This window comes from Arabidopsis lyrata (assembly GCF_000004255.2).
Source record: "Arabidopsis lyrata subsp. lyrata unplaced genomic scaffold ARALYscaffold_7, whole genome shotgun sequence".
NCBI classification, from domain to species: Eukaryota; Viridiplantae; Streptophyta; class Magnoliopsida; order Brassicales; family Brassicaceae; genus Arabidopsis; species Arabidopsis lyrata.
In genome coordinates this window covers 6240167-6257947 of record NW_003302549.1, presented here as the reverse complement: position 1 = coordinate 6257947, position 17781 = coordinate 6240167, and the positions used below count along the sequence as shown (strand labels likewise).

General features: G+C 36.6%; 5 protein-coding genes across 6 annotated transcripts; 1 reads left to right on the top strand and 4 right to left on the bottom strand.

The window, feature by feature from the left end:
• Positions 1 to 1059: 1059 nt before the first annotated feature.
• Positions 1060 to 4339, bottom strand: LOC9303582 (tRNA (guanine(37)-N1)-methyltransferase 2). Of its 2 annotated transcripts, XM_002867464.2 has the most exons (9): positions 3325 to 4339; positions 3134 to 3232; positions 2929 to 3048; positions 2661 to 2827; positions 2298 to 2368; positions 1853 to 1995; positions 1665 to 1776; positions 1470 to 1582; positions 1060 to 1386 (listed from the first exon to the last, which is right to left on the bottom strand). In XM_002867464.2, exons 1-9 carry the CDS (start codon positions 4201 to 4203, stop codon positions 1237 to 1239), a joined length of 1854 nt encoding a protein of 617 aa, XP_002867510.1. In that variant the 5' UTR covers positions 4204 to 4339; the 3' UTR covers positions 1060 to 1236. The 2 variants fall into 2 exon arrangements, with proteins under 2 accessions (XP_002867510.1, XP_020874669.1); XM_021019010.1 differs by lacking the exons at positions 1060 to 1386; positions 1470 to 1582; positions 1665 to 1776 and having other exon boundaries at positions 1903 to 1995; positions 2267 to 2368; positions 3325 to 4335.
• A 978-nt stretch (positions 4340 to 5317) lies between these two features.
• On the bottom strand, positions 5318 to 7097 carry LOC9303581 (B3 domain-containing protein At5g38500). The gene has a single exon (XM_002867463.2). The coding sequence runs from the start codon at positions 6325 to 6327 to the stop codon at positions 5389 to 5391; it is 939 nt and encodes a 312-aa protein (XP_002867509.1). The 5' UTR covers positions 6328 to 7097; the 3' UTR covers positions 5318 to 5388.
• A 97-nt stretch (positions 7098 to 7194) lies between these two features.
• Positions 7195 to 9145, bottom strand: LOC9305639. The gene is made up of 2 exons (XM_021019732.1): positions 8485 to 9145; positions 7195 to 7725 (listed from the first exon to the last, which is right to left on the bottom strand). The coding sequence occupies exons 1-2, from the start codon at positions 8959 to 8961 to the stop codon at positions 7366 to 7368; spliced, it is 837 nt and encodes a 278-aa protein (XP_020875391.1). The 5' UTR covers positions 8962 to 9145; the 3' UTR covers positions 7195 to 7365.
• A 700-nt stretch (positions 9146 to 9845) lies between these two features.
• LOC9303580 (dynein light chain 2, cytoplasmic) lies at positions 9846 to 11236 on the top strand. The gene is made up of 2 exons (XM_002869521.2): positions 9846 to 10753; positions 10936 to 11236. The coding sequence occupies exons 1-2, from the start codon at positions 10616 to 10618 to the stop codon at positions 11128 to 11130; spliced, it is 333 nt and encodes a 110-aa protein (XP_002869567.1). The 5' UTR covers positions 9846 to 10615; the 3' UTR covers positions 11131 to 11236.
• Positions 11237 to 11313: 77 nt separating this feature from the next.
• Positions 11314 to 17655, bottom strand: LOC9305638 (myosin-4). Its single transcript, XM_021019868.1, has 25 exons — positions 17578 to 17655; positions 16926 to 17467; positions 16670 to 16774; positions 16449 to 16592; positions 16214 to 16364; positions 16062 to 16089; positions 15770 to 15938; positions 15611 to 15674; positions 15491 to 15504; positions 15325 to 15409; positions 15055 to 15158; positions 14815 to 14953; positions 14595 to 14713; positions 14342 to 14494; positions 14177 to 14266; positions 13983 to 14060; positions 13715 to 13873; positions 13378 to 13563; positions 13030 to 13235; positions 12791 to 12926; positions 12585 to 12714; positions 12394 to 12501; positions 12193 to 12308; positions 11910 to 12122; positions 11314 to 11839 (listed from the first exon to the last, which is right to left on the bottom strand). The coding sequence occupies exons 2-25, from the start codon at positions 17280 to 17282 to the stop codon at positions 11468 to 11470; spliced, it is 3426 nt and encodes a 1141-aa protein (XP_020875527.1). The 5' UTR covers positions 17283 to 17467; positions 17578 to 17655; the 3' UTR covers positions 11314 to 11467.
• Positions 17656 to 17781: the final 126 nt, after the last annotated feature.

Genomic DNA, 17781 nt, shown 5'->3' with positions numbered 1-17781 from the left:
TTTTTACTTCTCCTCCTATCAGATGATAGAGCCCAAAAAAACAAATTATAATTATTCTCTTTTGTTATTGAAAATGAAATAATTTATGTTTAATCACACCGTTTAAATTAGTTGCATAGAATGTTTGTTGCTGTGTTGCACAAAAAAAAAAAAAAGAATGTTTGTTGCTGCCATTTTAAAAGCTCTACGGATCCTAATAATACCATATATTACCCCATCTTGTTTCTTCCCTCATGAGATCTCTAGACTCTAATTGTATCTTCATACGTATAAATGATAGTAATACATTGTGAGTAAATGTAGACAAGAGACTATAGAGAGGATAAAAGGAGGCAGAGTAGGTGAATAAATGAGTGAGTTTTTGGGAAGTGTAAAGAATTCTAAGAAAATTAAAAAAAAAAAAAAAAAAAAAAGAAGAAAAGAAAAGAAAGAAAAGAGAGTAACTGTTAGTTTTGGCTTTATACATCATCTTCCTTATCTATCTATTTTCATACAAACTTGCAAACCCTTCCTTAAACCTCCTTTTGGACCACCTCTCTCTTTCCCTCTCTCTTCTTCTTTTTCCTTTCTTCTTTTCTACGAATTTAATTTCCCAAGATTTTCTATTATCATTACTTTAGATCTCTCAATCTCCAACTGAGATTCTCTCCCTCCCCTCACTCAGTACAGTTGTAGACCCCTATTCAACAACTATACTACAGCTTTGCCTTTGTCTCTAGATTCTTCATTTCTCAATCTCACCAAACCACTAAACAAGATATGAAAATGTGCTCTATATTGTTTAGTTTTTAAGTTTAGTATAACAACATTTAACATTCTTGATTCAACTTAGCAGTAGTACAAAGTTATATATGGAATTCACTACAAGGAGGACTAAGGAAGTACAAGGGGGTTTTGACATTTATGTTAAAACACTTGAAAGTAAAGATTTGGAATGGAGGGACAGGATCAGAGACAATGTTGAAATCTGGACCGTCCAATAGGCAGAGACAAATCTGAGCACCAGATATTCTGTGTCCAAGAGTAGAAAGCTTTTAAATAGGGTTTTGTGACTTTGTGTTGTGAGATGTTTTTTTGAATATTAAATTATGTAACAAAAGCTATTGTCACTTTCACTTGTTAGTTGTCTTGTTCTTCAACAAAGACACTGCAAGTATTACTGGCTGCAGTAGCAGTACAATAAAATATTTCGTATTTGCAAATATGCCCCTATATTCTGCCATATATTGCCTTCTTTTAATCTACATAACTTAGGTTTTTCCTTGAGAAAGCTACACTCTTGGGAAGTATGAATGAAGCACAAAGCATCCATTTTCCAGGAGCCACAAGGCGTACCTTTCGCATCTTCACGTCCACAGCCACTTCAGATAGAGCAATCCGAATCCGCTGCAAGTCCAAACCACATTGTGCGTATTAAACATTAATCAATCGTTTTATTAGATAGGTTTTTTTTTTTCATCGTTTTAGACCTCGTGGAAGTCAAATTCTGGATCAGGAGCCTTGGAGAATCCATACACATGGATGGTTGGGAATGATAAGCCTTCGTCTCTCGGTCTATCGTTGTATACTCCGCGAAATGCATCTGCTTGAGTAAAATATAAATGGCGGTTAAGAGGGGATTGTGAGCCAGACAAAAGGAAGCTTTAGTAGGAGTATATACAAACCTAGAGATTCAGCGGCATCCTTTGGTAAATTCATGACTACTTGGGTGACTTTTCGACCTTTTTCGCTTGAAAACATAGCCTTTATGAATCTTCGTCCGTCCATGTTAAAGATCTAGACATAGATAAGAGATTTAGAATTCTACAAATGGCTTAAAGTATGAAACAAGGTGTTTGGAATTTGTACTTACCTCGATTCTCTTCTCGAGCTTATTGACAACACTATTCTGTTCCATAAATTCTACTGCATGAGGATTCAGGTCATTGGCATATACACGTTTTACAATTCTTGCTGCAGCAAGTGCGATAGGACCAACTCCAGCAAAAACATCACCTGTCAAAATGACAAAGTAATTTGTAACTAAACAGAACAAGACATAGACAAAACTTGGAACAAGACAGACGAAAGAACTTCAGAGTAGCAATAACAAGAAGACGGTTAATGTATTATCTATCTGCCTGCTACATATGCTTCTTATACAACAGAAAACAGTAAATTTTAACACCATTTGGAGGAACATATGCACTTTCATGGGGAGATCAGTGGTGCTAATTTAGTAAAAGGGAGTTCAATAGAGGGCATAGCAATAATTTGCATAATGTACCCTCAAAGTTAGTTCTAAGTAGCAAACATACAGACAACGTCATTTTGGTCGAACCCGAGTAGCAGCCTCTGTCTTTCTGTCCCAAGTTTCGAATTCCAATATCTAGCACACACAAAAAATGCCAAAAGAGTCAACTTATAAGCAGATACATCGTTAAATCACATGATAAGAGATTTGGTAAGAACATATGTTTTCTAAGTCAAAAGTAGACCATGTTTCTCCTCTGACTGAAAACTCAAACTGATATCAGACATCTTACGCAAAGCTACTTTCATCACCGAATTAAGGAGGGTAAGGGCTAAGTCCAAATGGTAAATGGTATTTGGGTCATCATCAAAGCACTCAACAAAAGCATGCATAAAATTGGCATTTCCACGAGAAAGAAGATACATACACTCTAGCTAAATCAACATGAAAGCGAAGTCCATTTTCAACAACCAGAGTCACCAGCGAATGGTTTCCAGCTAAAACCTCTAGCTGCATAGTTCTGAAGTCATTGTGGATAGGATCAATCTTATTCACAACGGTTTGTATCTTTGGCTGATTCTTGTCCAGGACTACCTGAAAAGAAACAGAAAGTAATAACTCAGCTAATTAGAACTCAATTTCTGAAGCTTGGGAAATTTGGTTTCAGACTTGAGCAATGTCCTCTATCACATTACCTTAGCGATGAGCCTTTTGTATGGTAGATGCTCATCTCTTAGATTCAGATGCGCAATATGCCCCACCATCTCAAATGCTGAAGGTACAACTATACCCTTAGGTAGTACAGCTTCCAATATCTACAACAATACACATTTTGAAGCGAACCAATTCGATCTGATCTTCGAGAGAAAATAAAGTCAGCTTGAAAGTCTCATCATTTACCTCAATCATTGGCCAATAGTCATAGAACAAAGTCACTCTGCATTTCACTAGCTCAAAACTTAAGCTCACATCGGTAATTTTAGCTTCTGCAAACAGAACCTATGAAACAGAAACCATAAAAATATTCAACAACACAACAACTACTGGATCAAATCAAACCACAGGAGTTGATTTAAAAGAAGACTTATAACCTTGATAGCCTCAGGCAAGTCTTCAACTTGCTCACCAGAATATTTCTCATCCAAAAGCAACAATCTTGTCGAACCTCTCCATCTTCCTCTACTACCATAGCCTTCTCCAAGTAACCCTTCAAAATCCTCAGCTCCTCCTCGAGCGTCCACCACTTCCACTACCGCCATTTCGTTGCGTCTGCTTCCATTTTCCTTTTCCTTCCTCTCCGTTGCTTTCTCTGTCTTCCTCTTCCTCTTTGGCCGAGAAATTTTGGCCAAGTTTCTGAATTTGAGATAGCCAGTTGAATTAAATGTCCTTGCGAGTTTATCTCTGTGCAACACTGAACTCAATCTCTCCCCATCCCCTTCTGCTTTCCCTCTTATTCTCCGATCAACCGAATCCACAATACTATCTTCTTCTTCATCTTCAGTCTCACGGCCCAACAGCTTCACCACATCTTCTTCAATTTCATCTCCAGGAACCCTAGCAATGTTCCGAATCCTAGGCCAATTAAGAAGATGACCACGGAGACGATTCTCGAGTGCGAAACAGTCCTTAGCCGGGACCCGAATCGCCGAAATCTCGAAAACCCTAGTAAATTCATCTTCATTCAAAAGAACACCTGTCTCAATTGATTCATCCAAATCTCCAATTTTGCTTCGATGGGCATCTCTGTCTCGACCAATTGAAGCCAATCTAAGATCATCTACCAAAGGCTTCTTCCCTTTTAGAAGAGACGGGCCATACGGAACGGTGGTGGAGGAGAGATTACTGGAGAAGACGCAGAATATAAGGGTTTTAGGTTTGGGATAGGGTTTATGGATAAAACGAGCTGAGTATGAAGAGAAGACAGGGAAAGGAAGTGAATTGGCTCGGAAAAGAGAAAGCTTTGACACCATTTTCTGAGCTTCTTGTTGGATTTGGGTTTTGGTGTTGGGACAGTGAAGGTCATTTCCCGCGTTTGTGCATCAAAGGTTTTAGGGAGAAGAAGAGATTCATCGGCAAGAAGAAGATATCACAGCTTTCAGATTTTTATTTTCCTGAAACTATCCCAAAATTGTAAACGTCGTCGTTTCAATAGTTAAGCGGCAAAACTAACAGTATTAAAACGATGTCGTTACTGGAGAATTCAAATGAAGAGAAATTTCATCACACAGGTTTTAGGCATTGGTCAGATAAATTTTCAAGAAATCAAAGGTAATTAATTAATTAAATGCAGTAACCAAAGTGATATTAAACAACAGAAGACAAGTGAATGAAAACCAAAACACCAATAAACGTGTAAAAACCACATTTGCAAGTAAGACCCTAAGTTTGATAACCAACACTTAGCATGATTATAGGTAGTCTCTTATAAATACTTCTTAGCAATATTTAAGTAATTTATTTGTAAAAGTTATTGTTAAGAGATAGTATTTTTGAGTTAAGATTTTTGTGTGATTAATGGTAGACTCTTAACATGTGGTTCTTAGAAGAAAAAAATATTAATATAAAAATAAAATTTATAATTATTGAAAATTTAATAATTATTGCAAATTAAAAAAATTAAAACATACATGAGATACAATTTATAACATAAATAACATAAAGCATAAATGTTTTAAACTTAATTTCTGGAATATTTTGTCCATATATACTCGACCAAATCATTATTCAATTGTTGATGCATTCTTCATACGGTTAGTTTGCTAAAGATATTTTCAGATATTTCGGTTATTTTTGAGTATTTTTTTGATATTTTTCGGTTATGTTCAAGTATTTTTACTATTTTTATATATTTTCAAGTATTTTTGATTATTTAGTCTATAAATAACTAATTATTTTAAAATGTATTTCGGATATTTTCAGTTATTCGAAATATATCGGTTCGGTTTATTTATTCATGCCTAATTTAACTTATCAACCACTCGTACACGGACATGTGGCCGTCTCTTAGCTTCAGTTTTGGCTCTTAGCTAAGAGACGTCTCTTAACTATAAATTTGATTTTTGAATTAAATTAAATTAATTAATTGCAACAAGTTACTAGACCAAAAACCTCCAGAATCACATGAAAGTAGGATCTTGTTTTTCCATTTCGGCTACTCATGATTCCATCAAGGCAGCGAATCTTTTGGAACGGGGAAGTCTGTGTTCAAGGGCAAAGCATAGGACTCCACGGCACCTAAAACTCCAAAGACTGATCTCATGACCATCTTTCAAATTATTACCCTTGACGACATCGTTCCACCCCCAATTCAAAGCGTAGTTCAAGGTTCCGTTTCCAGAGTTCTTCTTCTCCATCACCCATATCTTAAAACGCAAACCCCACATTTTAGACTTTTCATTCACCAGAATCGTTCCCACGCCAACGTTCTCTTCCTCGATGTCTTCTCTCTCCATGGCTTGAGACTCAGAAGGTGTCAAGAAATCGTTTCTGGTTAGCATATTGAAAGGGAGTAAGAGACGGCTCTGGGTTGAATTGACATCACTCGGGGATAGAGTCTTCTCAAAGACTAGCCTCGGATCTTCGCCTTTTTTCATCTTTATCATAACCTGGACAAGCCACTCCGGTGTCTCTCTAGCCATCCGTGGCAAAGAAGTAACCTTTGCTTTCTTGAATTTACCACTACTACTATTCCTTCTCTGTGGCCTCTTACGGCTTGTGCTGATCTCCGTTAGGTAAGATTGAGAATTAGGGTTTGGTGGAGGGCTTTTAGTCTCAGCCGTGTTGTAATGGAGTGAAGAACAAGGCTCAAAACAAGGAAGGTGGTGGAGCGATGAAGAAGAAGTAGAAGCCCCATTAAGATTCTGATCATAGTTTTGTTGTGAGTATTTTAGCGAAGACCTAATCTTTCTGGGGACATATTCCAAGAATCTGAACCTCTCGTCTTCTTCTTCTTCAGAGTCAGAGACGATCCTGGATTTACCTTTCTTCTTGCGTTGTTCTTCATCGTACATCTTAGTCGCAACATCCGCCAAGTCATAGAGCCTCCACCACATGTTCTTCCTCGTAGCCTCAAGATCATCGTCGTAGGTCTTCATTGTGATCGGAACCCTAACTCGAGTTCAATGAGCGAGAAACGTGAGAAAAAGGCAATAAGAGAGAGAGATAACGAGAATGAGTTAAAAGAGAGTGCCTTTGTTGACGTTAAATAGTTTAATCACAAGCAGACCTACTTCTTTTTCCTTTTATCTTTGAGATTAGTAGTTTAAAAGTACTTGTGATTAATCTTTAATTGTAGACGAGTTTCCTTTTTTTTTTTTTTTGACTAGATTATGTAGAGAGTGTGTATCACGCACTGCATAGATATTATGCGATGGCAAATACACTAGAAATCGAGCCAAAGATCTTCCCTTTTTCTTTTTTCCATTTTTTTTTTGTAGTTGGTCATTTTTTCCAGCGGCAAGCTTCAACATATATAGTCAGGGTTTATATAGACTAATAGACAAGAACTAAAACGTCGTCATACATAGACAAGAAAACTAAAGGAGACTTCTTAATTAAGATGTTGATAAATGATATATTGAAAAAATTGATGCCAAATATCAGGTTTGATTGGTATGTCACATAGATAGTGGAATAACGAATATTTCGATAGTGAATACATTTGAGTTGAATAGAGCTTTCGCATAATAACCATGAACTGTTAAAATGCTAGTTTTAGCAGATTCATTAATATTTTATCACTTTTATGACATTTTGAATAATGAACTTGTGAAAAGAAACTGTATCATTCATCACTATCACCATTGTCTCTTATCTATTCCTCGGATGAGGATAAAAAGGGTTTATGGATATTTTACATCCATCCTGACATTTATCAGGACCAACATTCGTGGAATGAAACAATGACATAATGATTAGCTAAAAAAGAAATAAAATGAATAAGCATGAGAAGAGAAAGGTTAGATCATAATATAAGTTGAAATAAAAACAAATTAGAAGAAACCTTAAACCCTATAAGCAGTCACACATAACTGTACAAAGCAGAGTGGAAACCGGATGATTATCACAAGCAAAATATGGACGATACAACGATCGTTTTCTTTTCTTTATTTTCAGTTATTTAAGGAATCAACTCAAATCTCATCAGGCAACTTAAAACTCTGTGTACCAAAAATCTGAAGAGACGAATTCTGAAGAAAGACGGCGACTCCACATTTGCTGCTGTTGAATCCATCCCATAGCGTAAAATGAGCAGTCCCCGAGACTGGTTTCTTCGGTGTTACATCTTTCACAGTGCACATCTTTTCCATCTTTCTTACAACGTAATCATTCGACAACATTCTTCCTTCGTTCTCTCCTCTCGCGCAGTCGTTCACAAGCCCAGTTTCGTATATCGCCACCATTATGTCCATTCCGTTTCCGTCTACTTTCATTCTCAAGGCTCCGGTGAGTGATACTTGCAGTGTCTCTGAGGTTGGTCTCTGGAAAGTCGCCTGGTAAAGAGAGAAACAAATGATTAATATTACATGTGAAAAAAGTTCGACAAAAGCACCAATTATGTAAAGAGTGACAAAGCCAATGAAGGAAGAGTGAGCCACATTATTCTGTTATGTCAAGAACTCATTGATTTCAAGACCAGATAATTCATGGTTGAATAATGTTTAGTTATGTAGCTAATCCTATGACACACAGTCAACACGAACATGTCGTTGAACCAAAATTTACCATAGATGTTATTTAGTCAGGATTCACCAAAAGTTGCTAATTCTAATGACATAGAAGCTTGTTGCATTCATAAACCTACCTCCCCTGTCATATACCTATAAACTATCTAGAAAGCAACCACATTGAGCATTCTATTAGCAGAGACAAAACCCCTTCAAAAGCGATGTACTAATAAATGCTTAATGATTATGTTGAGACAGAGAAAGACCATCAGCGACCTGACTATAGCCATGTATCTAAAGAGAACTCTTCCATTTACTATACTAAACATTCACAAGACTCACGGGCAAGCGATACTGCAATACATATTCATAGAACACATTGTTCTAACACAAAATCAGATGTTCATGTTCTTGAATCTGCAGGCAAGAAGCAAAATTCCTAACTGATGTTAGATTCACTATACACTTAGATTGAAATCACATAAAAAAGAGCTGAAATCTATCATATATCTAATTCCTCCACATCAAGATCATCACAACAATCGAGGATTATAAATCAGCAGCCACAATGTTAAGAAAACTCACCCGGAAAGCTGGAGAAGGAAACCTAGGCGCTTCGGAGATAGATTTGAGCAGCGTCTCTTCCTCGTTTCCGATCAATTGAGAACGGCCTTGAACTACAAGCTGCGGAGTAAACATCGTATCCAGATTCAACGCCTCTACATACGCCTTCTGCCTCACCGTCCATTGGCTCGATCCATACGGATCTTTCCACCCTTTGTAATCCCAATAATCCACATGGAACACCAAAACCATCGCCGGAGATCCAGATCCACCATCTTCTCCACGGATCTGGGCGTCGAAATCCCCTCGACCTAGCCGGGACATCAACATCTCCGCCGCCGGCGATGTTTTACATCCCTGAGAGGAGAATAGCTGGACGAGAACAGGTCCGTCTCCGGCGGGAATATCTGCGGATACGGCGGCGGAATTGTTACCTCCGGAGATAGGTTTAGTTGAAGATTTCTTGAGGCCGAAACAGGCGAAAAGACGGCGCGCCATTGGATAAAACTGTGACCGTCTCTTCGCCTCCTCCCGAAGAAATCGGATATAAGAAAGAAGGAAAGATCTGGAGATAAACGAATCAAGAAAGATGTTTTCCCGAGAAAATTTGAGAATGTCTTTCAGAGATCTTCAGGCAGGAAGAAGATTGATTAACACGTCGAGCGGCGACGAGAATAACGCGGCAAAGTGTCTTATATTTTTTTTTAATAAGGAAAATTATATTTTTTTTCCTTTTAAAAAAAAATGTTTATTTATCTTTTTCCTTATTGGTGGCAGAAGCTGTAAATTATTTATCTAACTAAATAAAAATTAAATTAATTTGGGGCTTTATCCTTGTTAGACGGGTCGGTTCGGTGACACGTCGAGAAAGACAAGCGAATAGTTGTTCGAGTTTTCGGCCAGCGAAATAACACCTTTTTTTTTAAATAGCAAGAGAATGAATAGTTGAATACATATGTTAATTTAACAATTTGAAATTAAAAAATTGTTGATGGAATATGGGGAAAGAAAAGAGTAGCTGATGAAGACTAAATTGTATCTTTAACAAAAAAAATGAAGACTAAATTATATTTTTAACAAAAAAAAAACACTAAATTGTATTGGACGAGGGCTAGATTCATCACTCAATTTTTTTCATTTAAGATATGTCTTTTGAGAGATTGTCAAACAAGTATACTTTGAAGACCGAATGAAATCGAGAACCGTAGATCGAAAAAGATCGAGAAATTACAAAACTTATGAAGATCCAACTATAAAACAATTAAGAAAAGATAGATAAAATTGTAAGATATTAATTACTTTTGGTTTCATTTGTAAAGATATTACTTACATTTATATTTACTTTAATTTAGGAGACTTAATTAGTTTTAGCTTTATTTCTTTTAATTTTTAAAAATACATGAATATAATTTGAATCTTTTTTTTTTTTGAGAGTCTAATACAATTTTTTCATAACACATTTTGCATTCTAATTCTCATCAATTTGCATGTAATGATTTTGTTTTGCACTGGATATACTCACTTAAATTTTCATCTATGGATTAATGTACAAAATAACTAGTTTAAAATCATTAAAATAAACACTATAGACTTACGAATTTAGATGTACAAGTTCAAATCAAACTTAACTTCAATTTTCTTTTCTGTGCTGAACTTCAAATTGTTTCTCCATTAATGAACTATTAGCTTTTAAAATAAAGGAGAACCACATATGTTTTTGTCCCTTCTTCTTCCTTTCACTCGCTTTGCTCTTGTAATATTGCTTGTTCAATCGTATCCACTCACATTATGTTTTTCTTACAACATGACACACAACAGCCTAATTAGCTTAAAGTAAATTTCTTAAAATGATGGCAAATAACCACTTTATGATCATATATAAATGACTGAAATCGAGTTGGCTTTGACCACATATAGAACGGTCCATGCAAATCCAAGTGGCTGATAAATCTACGACAAGCCAAAAAAGAACTTCAAGTAAGTTCCAACATAATCTCCACCACTATCTAGGAGCTTCACTCTCACACACACATCATCCCATCATTTTTCCATATATAAAGTCACATACAATATATCTTGCATAAACTAACTTTGGTTCTCTTATATATTCCTCGAGAGTTAAATAATCATATTCTAAGAATAAAAAAACACGATGTTAGAAGGGAAAGCAGTAATGGGTGAGACAGATATGAAGCAAACAATGAAGGAAGATGCTCTTAGTTTGGCCTCCAAAGCCCTTGATTGCTTTGATGTCACCGAACCCACCCAAATCGCACGTTTCATCAAGAAGGTTCATACATCAACTATTTTAAGTGTTAATAAGTGTATTAATCCGGATTAGACATGTATTTTCCACCTATACATTGTACATATATAATGAAATGAAAAATGATTAATGAATGTTATAACAAACTCCATAATTATAACTAGAGTTCCATGTCAATGAAATTAAAATCTTTTGGAAAATTTCAGGAATTTGATAGTAGTTACGGATCGGGATGGCAGTGCATCGTCGGGACGCATTTTGGATCTTTCGTGACTCATTGCAGTGGCTGCTTCATCCATTTCTCAGTTGGCAACCTTACCATTTTGCTTTTTAGGGGATCAGTAGGTGAACCGGCTCCCCGGACCGATGGTCTAGCTAATTTAGACAGTATTGTAAAATAGTCAAGTCCTTTTCGATTGATGTAGTGTTAAAGTTAAGAGCATTCAAGTTCTTTCTCTGTAATGTTATGGATGTCTTCAGTAACAAGAAAACACTACTTTCAAATTACATAGACAAAAAGGTCTAACGGTCAAAAACTTTTCTCATGTTTTCATTAGAGCTATATTGTGTGTAGCACCATGTGGTTACAGATCAATGTTATTTAGCTTTTGCCTTACCATCCGGTTAGCTTGTAACTACAGTTGTCTCTCAGTTAGTTTGATCAATGTAGAATTTACATCGTTAAACATCCTAAAACTAGTGTATTAGTTTTCGGTACATGAGAACAAGATCTAAGTTTCAACAACTTTTCTTGCACCACCAATTCCGATGACGACCTTCATCACCATTTGACCGGATTCTTGCCTTCGTCTCTCTTAGTCTTGCTTTGTAATCTTTCTTCCATTTCTCAAATCTTAACTTTAGTCTCCTGAGTTCTTCTGCGTGCTGCTTCCTGCTTGAGCTCTGTGAATTCACCTCGACAAGACTTTTCGCATCTTCGTGAATTATGACACTCCGTTGATCAAATTCTCTAGAAAGATTATTAACTTCACTCAAGCTGCGCTTAAGCTCTTTCGTGGGAGTTCCAAAGGACATTGTATCCTCTGACTCATTACCTTGACTTGCAGTCTTGTCTGGAGCCAGAATCTTACAGGCAGCTGCGAGACTCATCTGCAAGGGATGTTGAACATCATATAAGGTTTTGGTCGAACAAATCGTAAGCATGCATGAAGTCACTTACCTGCATTGACGACATATGCTTTTGCCATGTTTCCTCCATTGACTTCATTCTTGCTTCGTTCTCTAACCATCTTTCCTCAAATCGTTGCAACTCCTCCTGCAATGCAGTGTTTTCATCTTCCTTCTGCATTATAGCTGCTTCGACTTTCTGAACCCGGCTTTGGAGATCAGCAAGAACACAAGGTGGGTCCTGAGACTGCTCTGAAAGATGGTCCTAAACAAGAAAGATAACAAGTTTCAGCAGCGGTTAACTCAGAGACACATAAATCAGGAAAAAATACTACCTTGTCTTCGGAAACCCTCCTCGTTGACTTTCTTCTCGGTTGTTTCTTCTCATTGCGTGGTTTTTTCTTCTGTTGCATACTATTTAAGTGTTTACGAGCCAGCCATTTGCGTACCACTACATGTAAGGAGAAGAGATGTAAAATCTTATCCAAGATAGAAAAACAAATTCTTGATGCCATAGGAAAGACAACGTTATTTACTATATTGCAAGTGTATAGCTGCATCAAGCTCTTCAGTTATTGCTGTGGAAACAATAGCTGATTCTTTTACCACAATGTAGTTTCTCCTGGCATTTTCTCCGCGGATATCTGTAACAACAGAATAAGTAAGAACAATATGCATATACAGTAGAAAAATATAAAGAAATCATGAGGAATATGTCAGTGATTACATGACTGAAGTATCACTGCAGCATTCCTCATATTGTGAAAGCATTCACGAGCCTGATAACCACGAAATTGCTTCTGTAATCCAAGTATGCCACGCAAAACATATTTTCTTCTTTCCTCAAGGACGCCAATCTATCAAATATAAAGATGAAGGCGTTATAATTGTAGATGGATACCAAAATAATATCTACAGATAAAGAGAACTTACTAGTCCAGTTCGGAGGTATATTTTCGTATAACCAACTTGATACATTTCAGGAGGAAGATTGCATTGTTTCAGAATAGCATTTGATGTGCTAAGCGGCTCCTGGGAGATTCTTGTGTCCAGCAGTAGGCATCCATATCTAATCCATGAACAAGCCAACAATGACAAAAGCATAGGAATACATGGGAATTTGGAACAATGGCTTTATCAACAAAGTGCATCGGTAAGTTGAGAGACCAAACCTTACTGCAAGCTCTTGATGTGTCAACCGAGTAGGATATCCTGATCTTGAAATTCTAACAATTTCCAAAACGCCACAACATCTAAGCTGTTGTAGAACATGATTCTCTTCGTAAAGTCCAGGAAGCTGATTTGAATTTGGCTTTATGCATCGAATAAAATGAGGAGTGGTGTCTTCTAACTTGTTCATCAACTTGAAAAGTTGGCCCTGTAAGCATAAAGTGAGTAGATATAGCGATGCTCCATCATTATTCAAATCAATATAATTATAAAAGAGATTCTTTTCAGAAAACTTTACTACAGGAAGATTTCAACCAAAACAGAAAACTGTAGAATTCAAGCCTTGTCACCTTAAATTTTGTAATCACACTTTGATTCATGGAGTCCGAAAAGGTTGCCGGCTTTAGAAACTCGTGACGCATCTTAGTAGAAAACAGGTTCAATAATTGACATTTGCATGATGATAAAAGTTGGATAAGATCAACATGTAGCGGATCTCTGTTCTTTTCCAGGAAGCCATTTGTATTATAGAGAACCTATTAAACACCATAATGTAAAAGAACTCTCTTAAGTACCCAATGAGGATATTTGTTCATTTTCTTGCACCTTAATATTTTCACAGATACAATATCACATTAAAACTATTCAATATGCACATAAGTTGTTAGATTTGGGGTAACAACTGACCTCTCCGGCATAATGCTTAATTCTGAAACCCTGACCTCTCTCTCCCTTGAAACAAGAGTTAGCATTCAAATGCTGCTTGAGCTTGTTGGCAAACGTCGTATCAGTAGCCTTTGGAAAATTTGATTCCTCATCTAATAGCGATACCAAACCAATGGGTTTCTGCAAAAGAAACCATATGTGTAAGAAATAACCTTAATTTTCATAGCTTAGAGCAAAGAAATATGCCATCCCTTTCCATAAGGAGGAAAGATGACACACTACAAATTACCTTCTCAATCAGATTTAAACACTCTTGATTGTCTTTGAATTCGACCTTAGTCCAATCAATTCCATCCCCTTCATATTCCTGAACAGCGAAGATACTTTCATTAATAAACAATACACATTTAATTGATAAGTGTAGTTGACCAGAAGTAGAATTACACATCTTCATATAATAAGGCTCAAGAGAAAGAAGATCACCTCTTGTTCAAGTTTAAATAGATGACGGTTGAAATGTTGCTGCAGTCTTTCATTTGCATAGTTTATGCAAAATTGTTCGAAACTATTATTCTAAAACCATGGAGACCTGGTTATTACACAGTCAAAAGAAATAGAGACTACAAAATCTCGAGCACGATTACGAACCTCAAATGACTCAAACCCATATATATCAAGGATGCTAATAGATCTTCCTGTACGTGAGTTACCAACTTCCAGTGAAATGTTTATTTTCTCAACAAGCCAGTTGAATAGGCTCGCATAGATGATTTTCGCTAGGGAATCCCTCATATCAGTTGCCTGAATATATAGCAAAGCAATCCACAAGCTACCTTTAGCTATATAGAAATTACAAGTGTTGTGTAATATATTGCAGTGTTTGTATAGAAGTTAAACAAACCTGTCGCAGTGTCAGTCTTTTAGCAATGCAATCTCTACCAGCTTGGAGCTTGCATGTAGACAAAACCACCATAAGCTCTTTTGAGTTGCAGCCCATTAACGTAGCTACATTAGTTACAGCTGTAAGAAACAAGAGTAAAATAATAAGCATCACCGTTTTAATCCCAAGTTCACAACCAGCCCACTAATTCAAATGATTAATGACAGACGGTAAACTCTACCTTCATCTGCTACCACTTCGACATGGTTTTCATTGTCAGTCACTTTAAAAGATACATTTCCTAGCCATAACACAGCTGCAAGCAGTGCAAATACACGTTCTTGGTATTCTTGAGGAATTTGAACAATGTTGAAAGCTTCCTATAACAACAGAGAAATCATTTACAAAATATGAAATTTCAAAAATCTAGCATCTGTTCCATGGAAAACAGAGGGAGGCACTGGAAGTAGAATAAAAGTACCATCAATTTGTGAAATTTCTGAGCATCATCAGTGCGATCCATGATTAAGCAATTGCTCTGGTTCAAATAATCGTATTCACTTGCTGCTTTAAGCTTCAATCTCTCTGCAAACAAAATTTTATAATAAATGGTCTAGCAGCTTCTATAGTAATCAGTAAATTATATATGTCCACGCTTCACTTCAGCAGGGATATTTCCAAAGAATCTCATATGTAGCTGAAAGATTAATCTCCTGAATTAGTTCTTAGATATTTCGGTTTCAAATGTTACCTTTAAGAATTGGTGAAGCTCCTGCACACAATTGATAAAAGATATGGTAGGATCTCTCGCCATTGCACAGCTGAGCCACTCTTGACTGGTTTAAAGAGACTACTAATCAGCCATGAATAGCTAACGAGTGGAATCTGGCTATAAAGCTTCTCAACAGAAAATTTACCTTTTCTAGGAGAACTATGGTCATTATAGTGACACAAACATGGTGAGAAAAGAAAAGCAAGACGTGAGCTCCATAGTCAAGCAAATATGACAAACAATCACACAAATGTTCAAATCTTACAAGTTTCAAGTTTAGCTCCGCATATCTTTCCCTTTGCACTAAAATGAATCTCCATCAGTTTTCCCTGCACCAGTTCAGATTTACCATTGAATCCAAACCACTTCTCAATTTACCAATCCTGCGAAAATTTGAAGAAAAAAAGGATGTACAATTACTCACGAATCGGCTAGAGTTATCATTTCTTGATGTTTTAGCATTCCCAAAAGCTTCAAGAATACAATTTGTCTTTAGGATTTCATTTTCCACCCCAAAGCTACCTCCACCAAGAGCTTCCAAGTACTGCATTGCATATTTTGCTGTCTCAGTTTTCCCAGCTCCACTTTCTCCACTATGAAATAATATTTTATTCATTTGATTGTTGATATTAATATCAGAAATCACCTCCACATATGCATAGTCAAATCATGCTTTTTATGTGCACAAAAAGCATTCGGAATAGAAAGCCTCGTACCTTATGATAATAGATTGGTTCTTCTCCTCTGCATAAATAAAAATTTAAAAATGTAAATGCATACAATAACTATCTCAACACCATTGAAACGTAAAGACTTTCACAGCCTTCACGAAGATCCAAAGAGTGAGAAAGAAAATGCTTCCACTCACCTCTCATCATCTCATCATAAGCTGCATCTGCCACTGCATAAACATGAGGAGCATCCAAACCCTTCGTCTGATAAGCTGATAGAAACTCTTCTCCATAGATCTGGACATTCTTAAACGGATTTACTGCAATCAAAACTGGCCCTGCTTTACTCTATAGCAGAGAAACATTAAATTATGTTAAAAACCTCTGGTAAAATGTCATATAACCAAACAAACCAGAATGTTTTTAACTTACATAAATCAATTCTTGCGAGTATCTGACCCGGAGGTTGTAAAGAAGAGATGGTTCATTCAAATAACTAAGCTGTGTAAGGTCTTCAACTCCTTCCAAAATCTCTGGGTTAGCAGGGAAAATCTCCTCCATTGATACTTTCACAACCTTAGATGATAAAAAAAAATTTCACCATAAGGCCCTTTCCATATCAAATGAAATTTCAACAATCTCAAAGAACTTACATCGTCGTTAGTGGATAACATAACACACACATCATCACTAGAAGTAGAATGTATCTTCCCCAAGTGCCACTGCCCATTAGCAACCCGAAACCAAACACAAAGTTTCTGACACCATAAAAATAGAGGCAATGTGAAACTAAAAAACTAGTACTTTAATTTAAAACTAGAATGAAGCATAACATGTTCAAAGTTTCACTGCCTCAATGACGAATGAAGAAGTAAAAAGCAAAGATACAAGAAAAAAGTAATCTTTTACCTCTCTGATAAAATACTCAGCGTTATTGATCCATTCAGGATCATGCGAGTTCTTCGCTGGACTCATCTGAGGAGTACTAATCTTCACAACTTCATTTTCAGTTTTCTCCTTCTCTGCCGTGTATGGCGATTGTGTGATCTGCTCAGTGCTCCAATCCTTGTCTTCTTTCTCTATGGTTTCGCTTTCCGGCGCAATTGCATTACGGAAGTTCGCCGGAAGAGATTGACGAATGGACGGCATTTGAGCCCTGAAAGTAGACCGAGAGGGAAGCGAGGACGACGAATTCTCCTTAAACCTCTCGCTTGCATCATGCTGGCGAAGAGACTCCAACGTTTCCTTCACTGAAATTTTCATCATTGTAGTCGGAGACGCCGATAAACCTCAATAACCACCCACCAACAAAAATTCAAACTTTTCTTTTGTAGATGAGTCTTAATCAAAACCCATTTTAGCGCAATGTGAGCTCCATAACCCTAATTTCTCAAATCATGTAGTGGATTGTGGGAAACAATGCCAGCAGAAGAATCTCGAAACCAGAAAATCTGAAATTTTTAAGAATAATTTCTCTCAACATTGTAACTAGAAATTCATAGAAATATTCAACAAGGGAAACAAAAAAAAAAAATAGCAAAACTGAAAAAGAACAACAAACCTTAAAAATAAAGAAACTGAATTTTGCCAACGAGAAGCCATTCCAACGGAATATTAGAGAGAGAATTTTGAAAAAAAAAATACAGACACTCAAACTCTCTAATTACAACATTAGGTAGATGATGATCATCATCGGTCCACTAAAGTGGATAAATGGGCCTTTTACCAAAACTATAGGCCCAATAAGTAGACCCGAATTAGTACA

Bases quoted from the DNA above. Each gene is read 5' to 3' on its own strand.
- LOC9303581 (XM_002867463.2), bottom strand. From the start codon at position 6,327: ATGAAGACCTACGACGATGATCTTGAGGCTACGAGGAAGAACATGTGG.
- LOC9305639 (XM_021019732.1), bottom strand. From the start codon at position 8,961: ATGGCGCGCCGTCTTTTCGCCTGTTTCGGCCTCAAGAAATCTTCAACT. The intron at 7,726-8,484 runs GTGAGTTTTCTT...TCTCTTTACCAG, and splicing joins TTCCTTCTCCAGCTTTCCGG to GCGACTTTCCAGAGACCAAC.
- LOC9305638 (XM_021019868.1), bottom strand. From the start codon at position 17,282: ATGATGAAAATTTCAGTGAAGGAAACGTTGGAGTCTCTTCGCCAGCAT. The intron at 16,775-16,925 runs GTAAAAGATTAC...TTATGGTGTCAG, and splicing joins CTGAGTATTTTATCAGAGAG to AAACTTTGTGTTTGGTTTCG. The intron at 16,365-16,448 runs GTAAGTTAAAAA...TCTCTGCTATAG, and splicing joins ACTCGCAAGAATTGATTTAT to AGTAAAGCAGGGCCAGTTTT.
- LOC9303580 (XM_002869521.2), top strand. From the start codon at position 10,616: ATGTTAGAAGGGAAAGCAGTAATGGGTGAGACAGATATGAAGCAAACA. The intron at 10,754-10,935 runs GTTCATACATCA...GGAAAATTTCAG, and splicing joins TCGCACGTTTCATCAAGAAG to GAATTTGATAGTAGTTACGG.
- LOC9303582 (XM_002867464.2), bottom strand. From the start codon at position 4,203: ATGGTGTCAAAGCTTTCTCTTTTCCGAGCCAATTCACTTCCTTTCCCT. The intron at 1,777-1,852 runs GTAAGTACAAAT...ATCTATGTCTAG, and splicing joins AGCTCGAGAAGAGAATCGAG to ATCTTTAACATGGACGGACG. The intron at 1,387-1,469 runs GTCTAAAACGAT...TTGGACTTGCAG, and splicing joins CAGAATTTGACTTCCACGAG to CGGATTCGGATTGCTCTATC.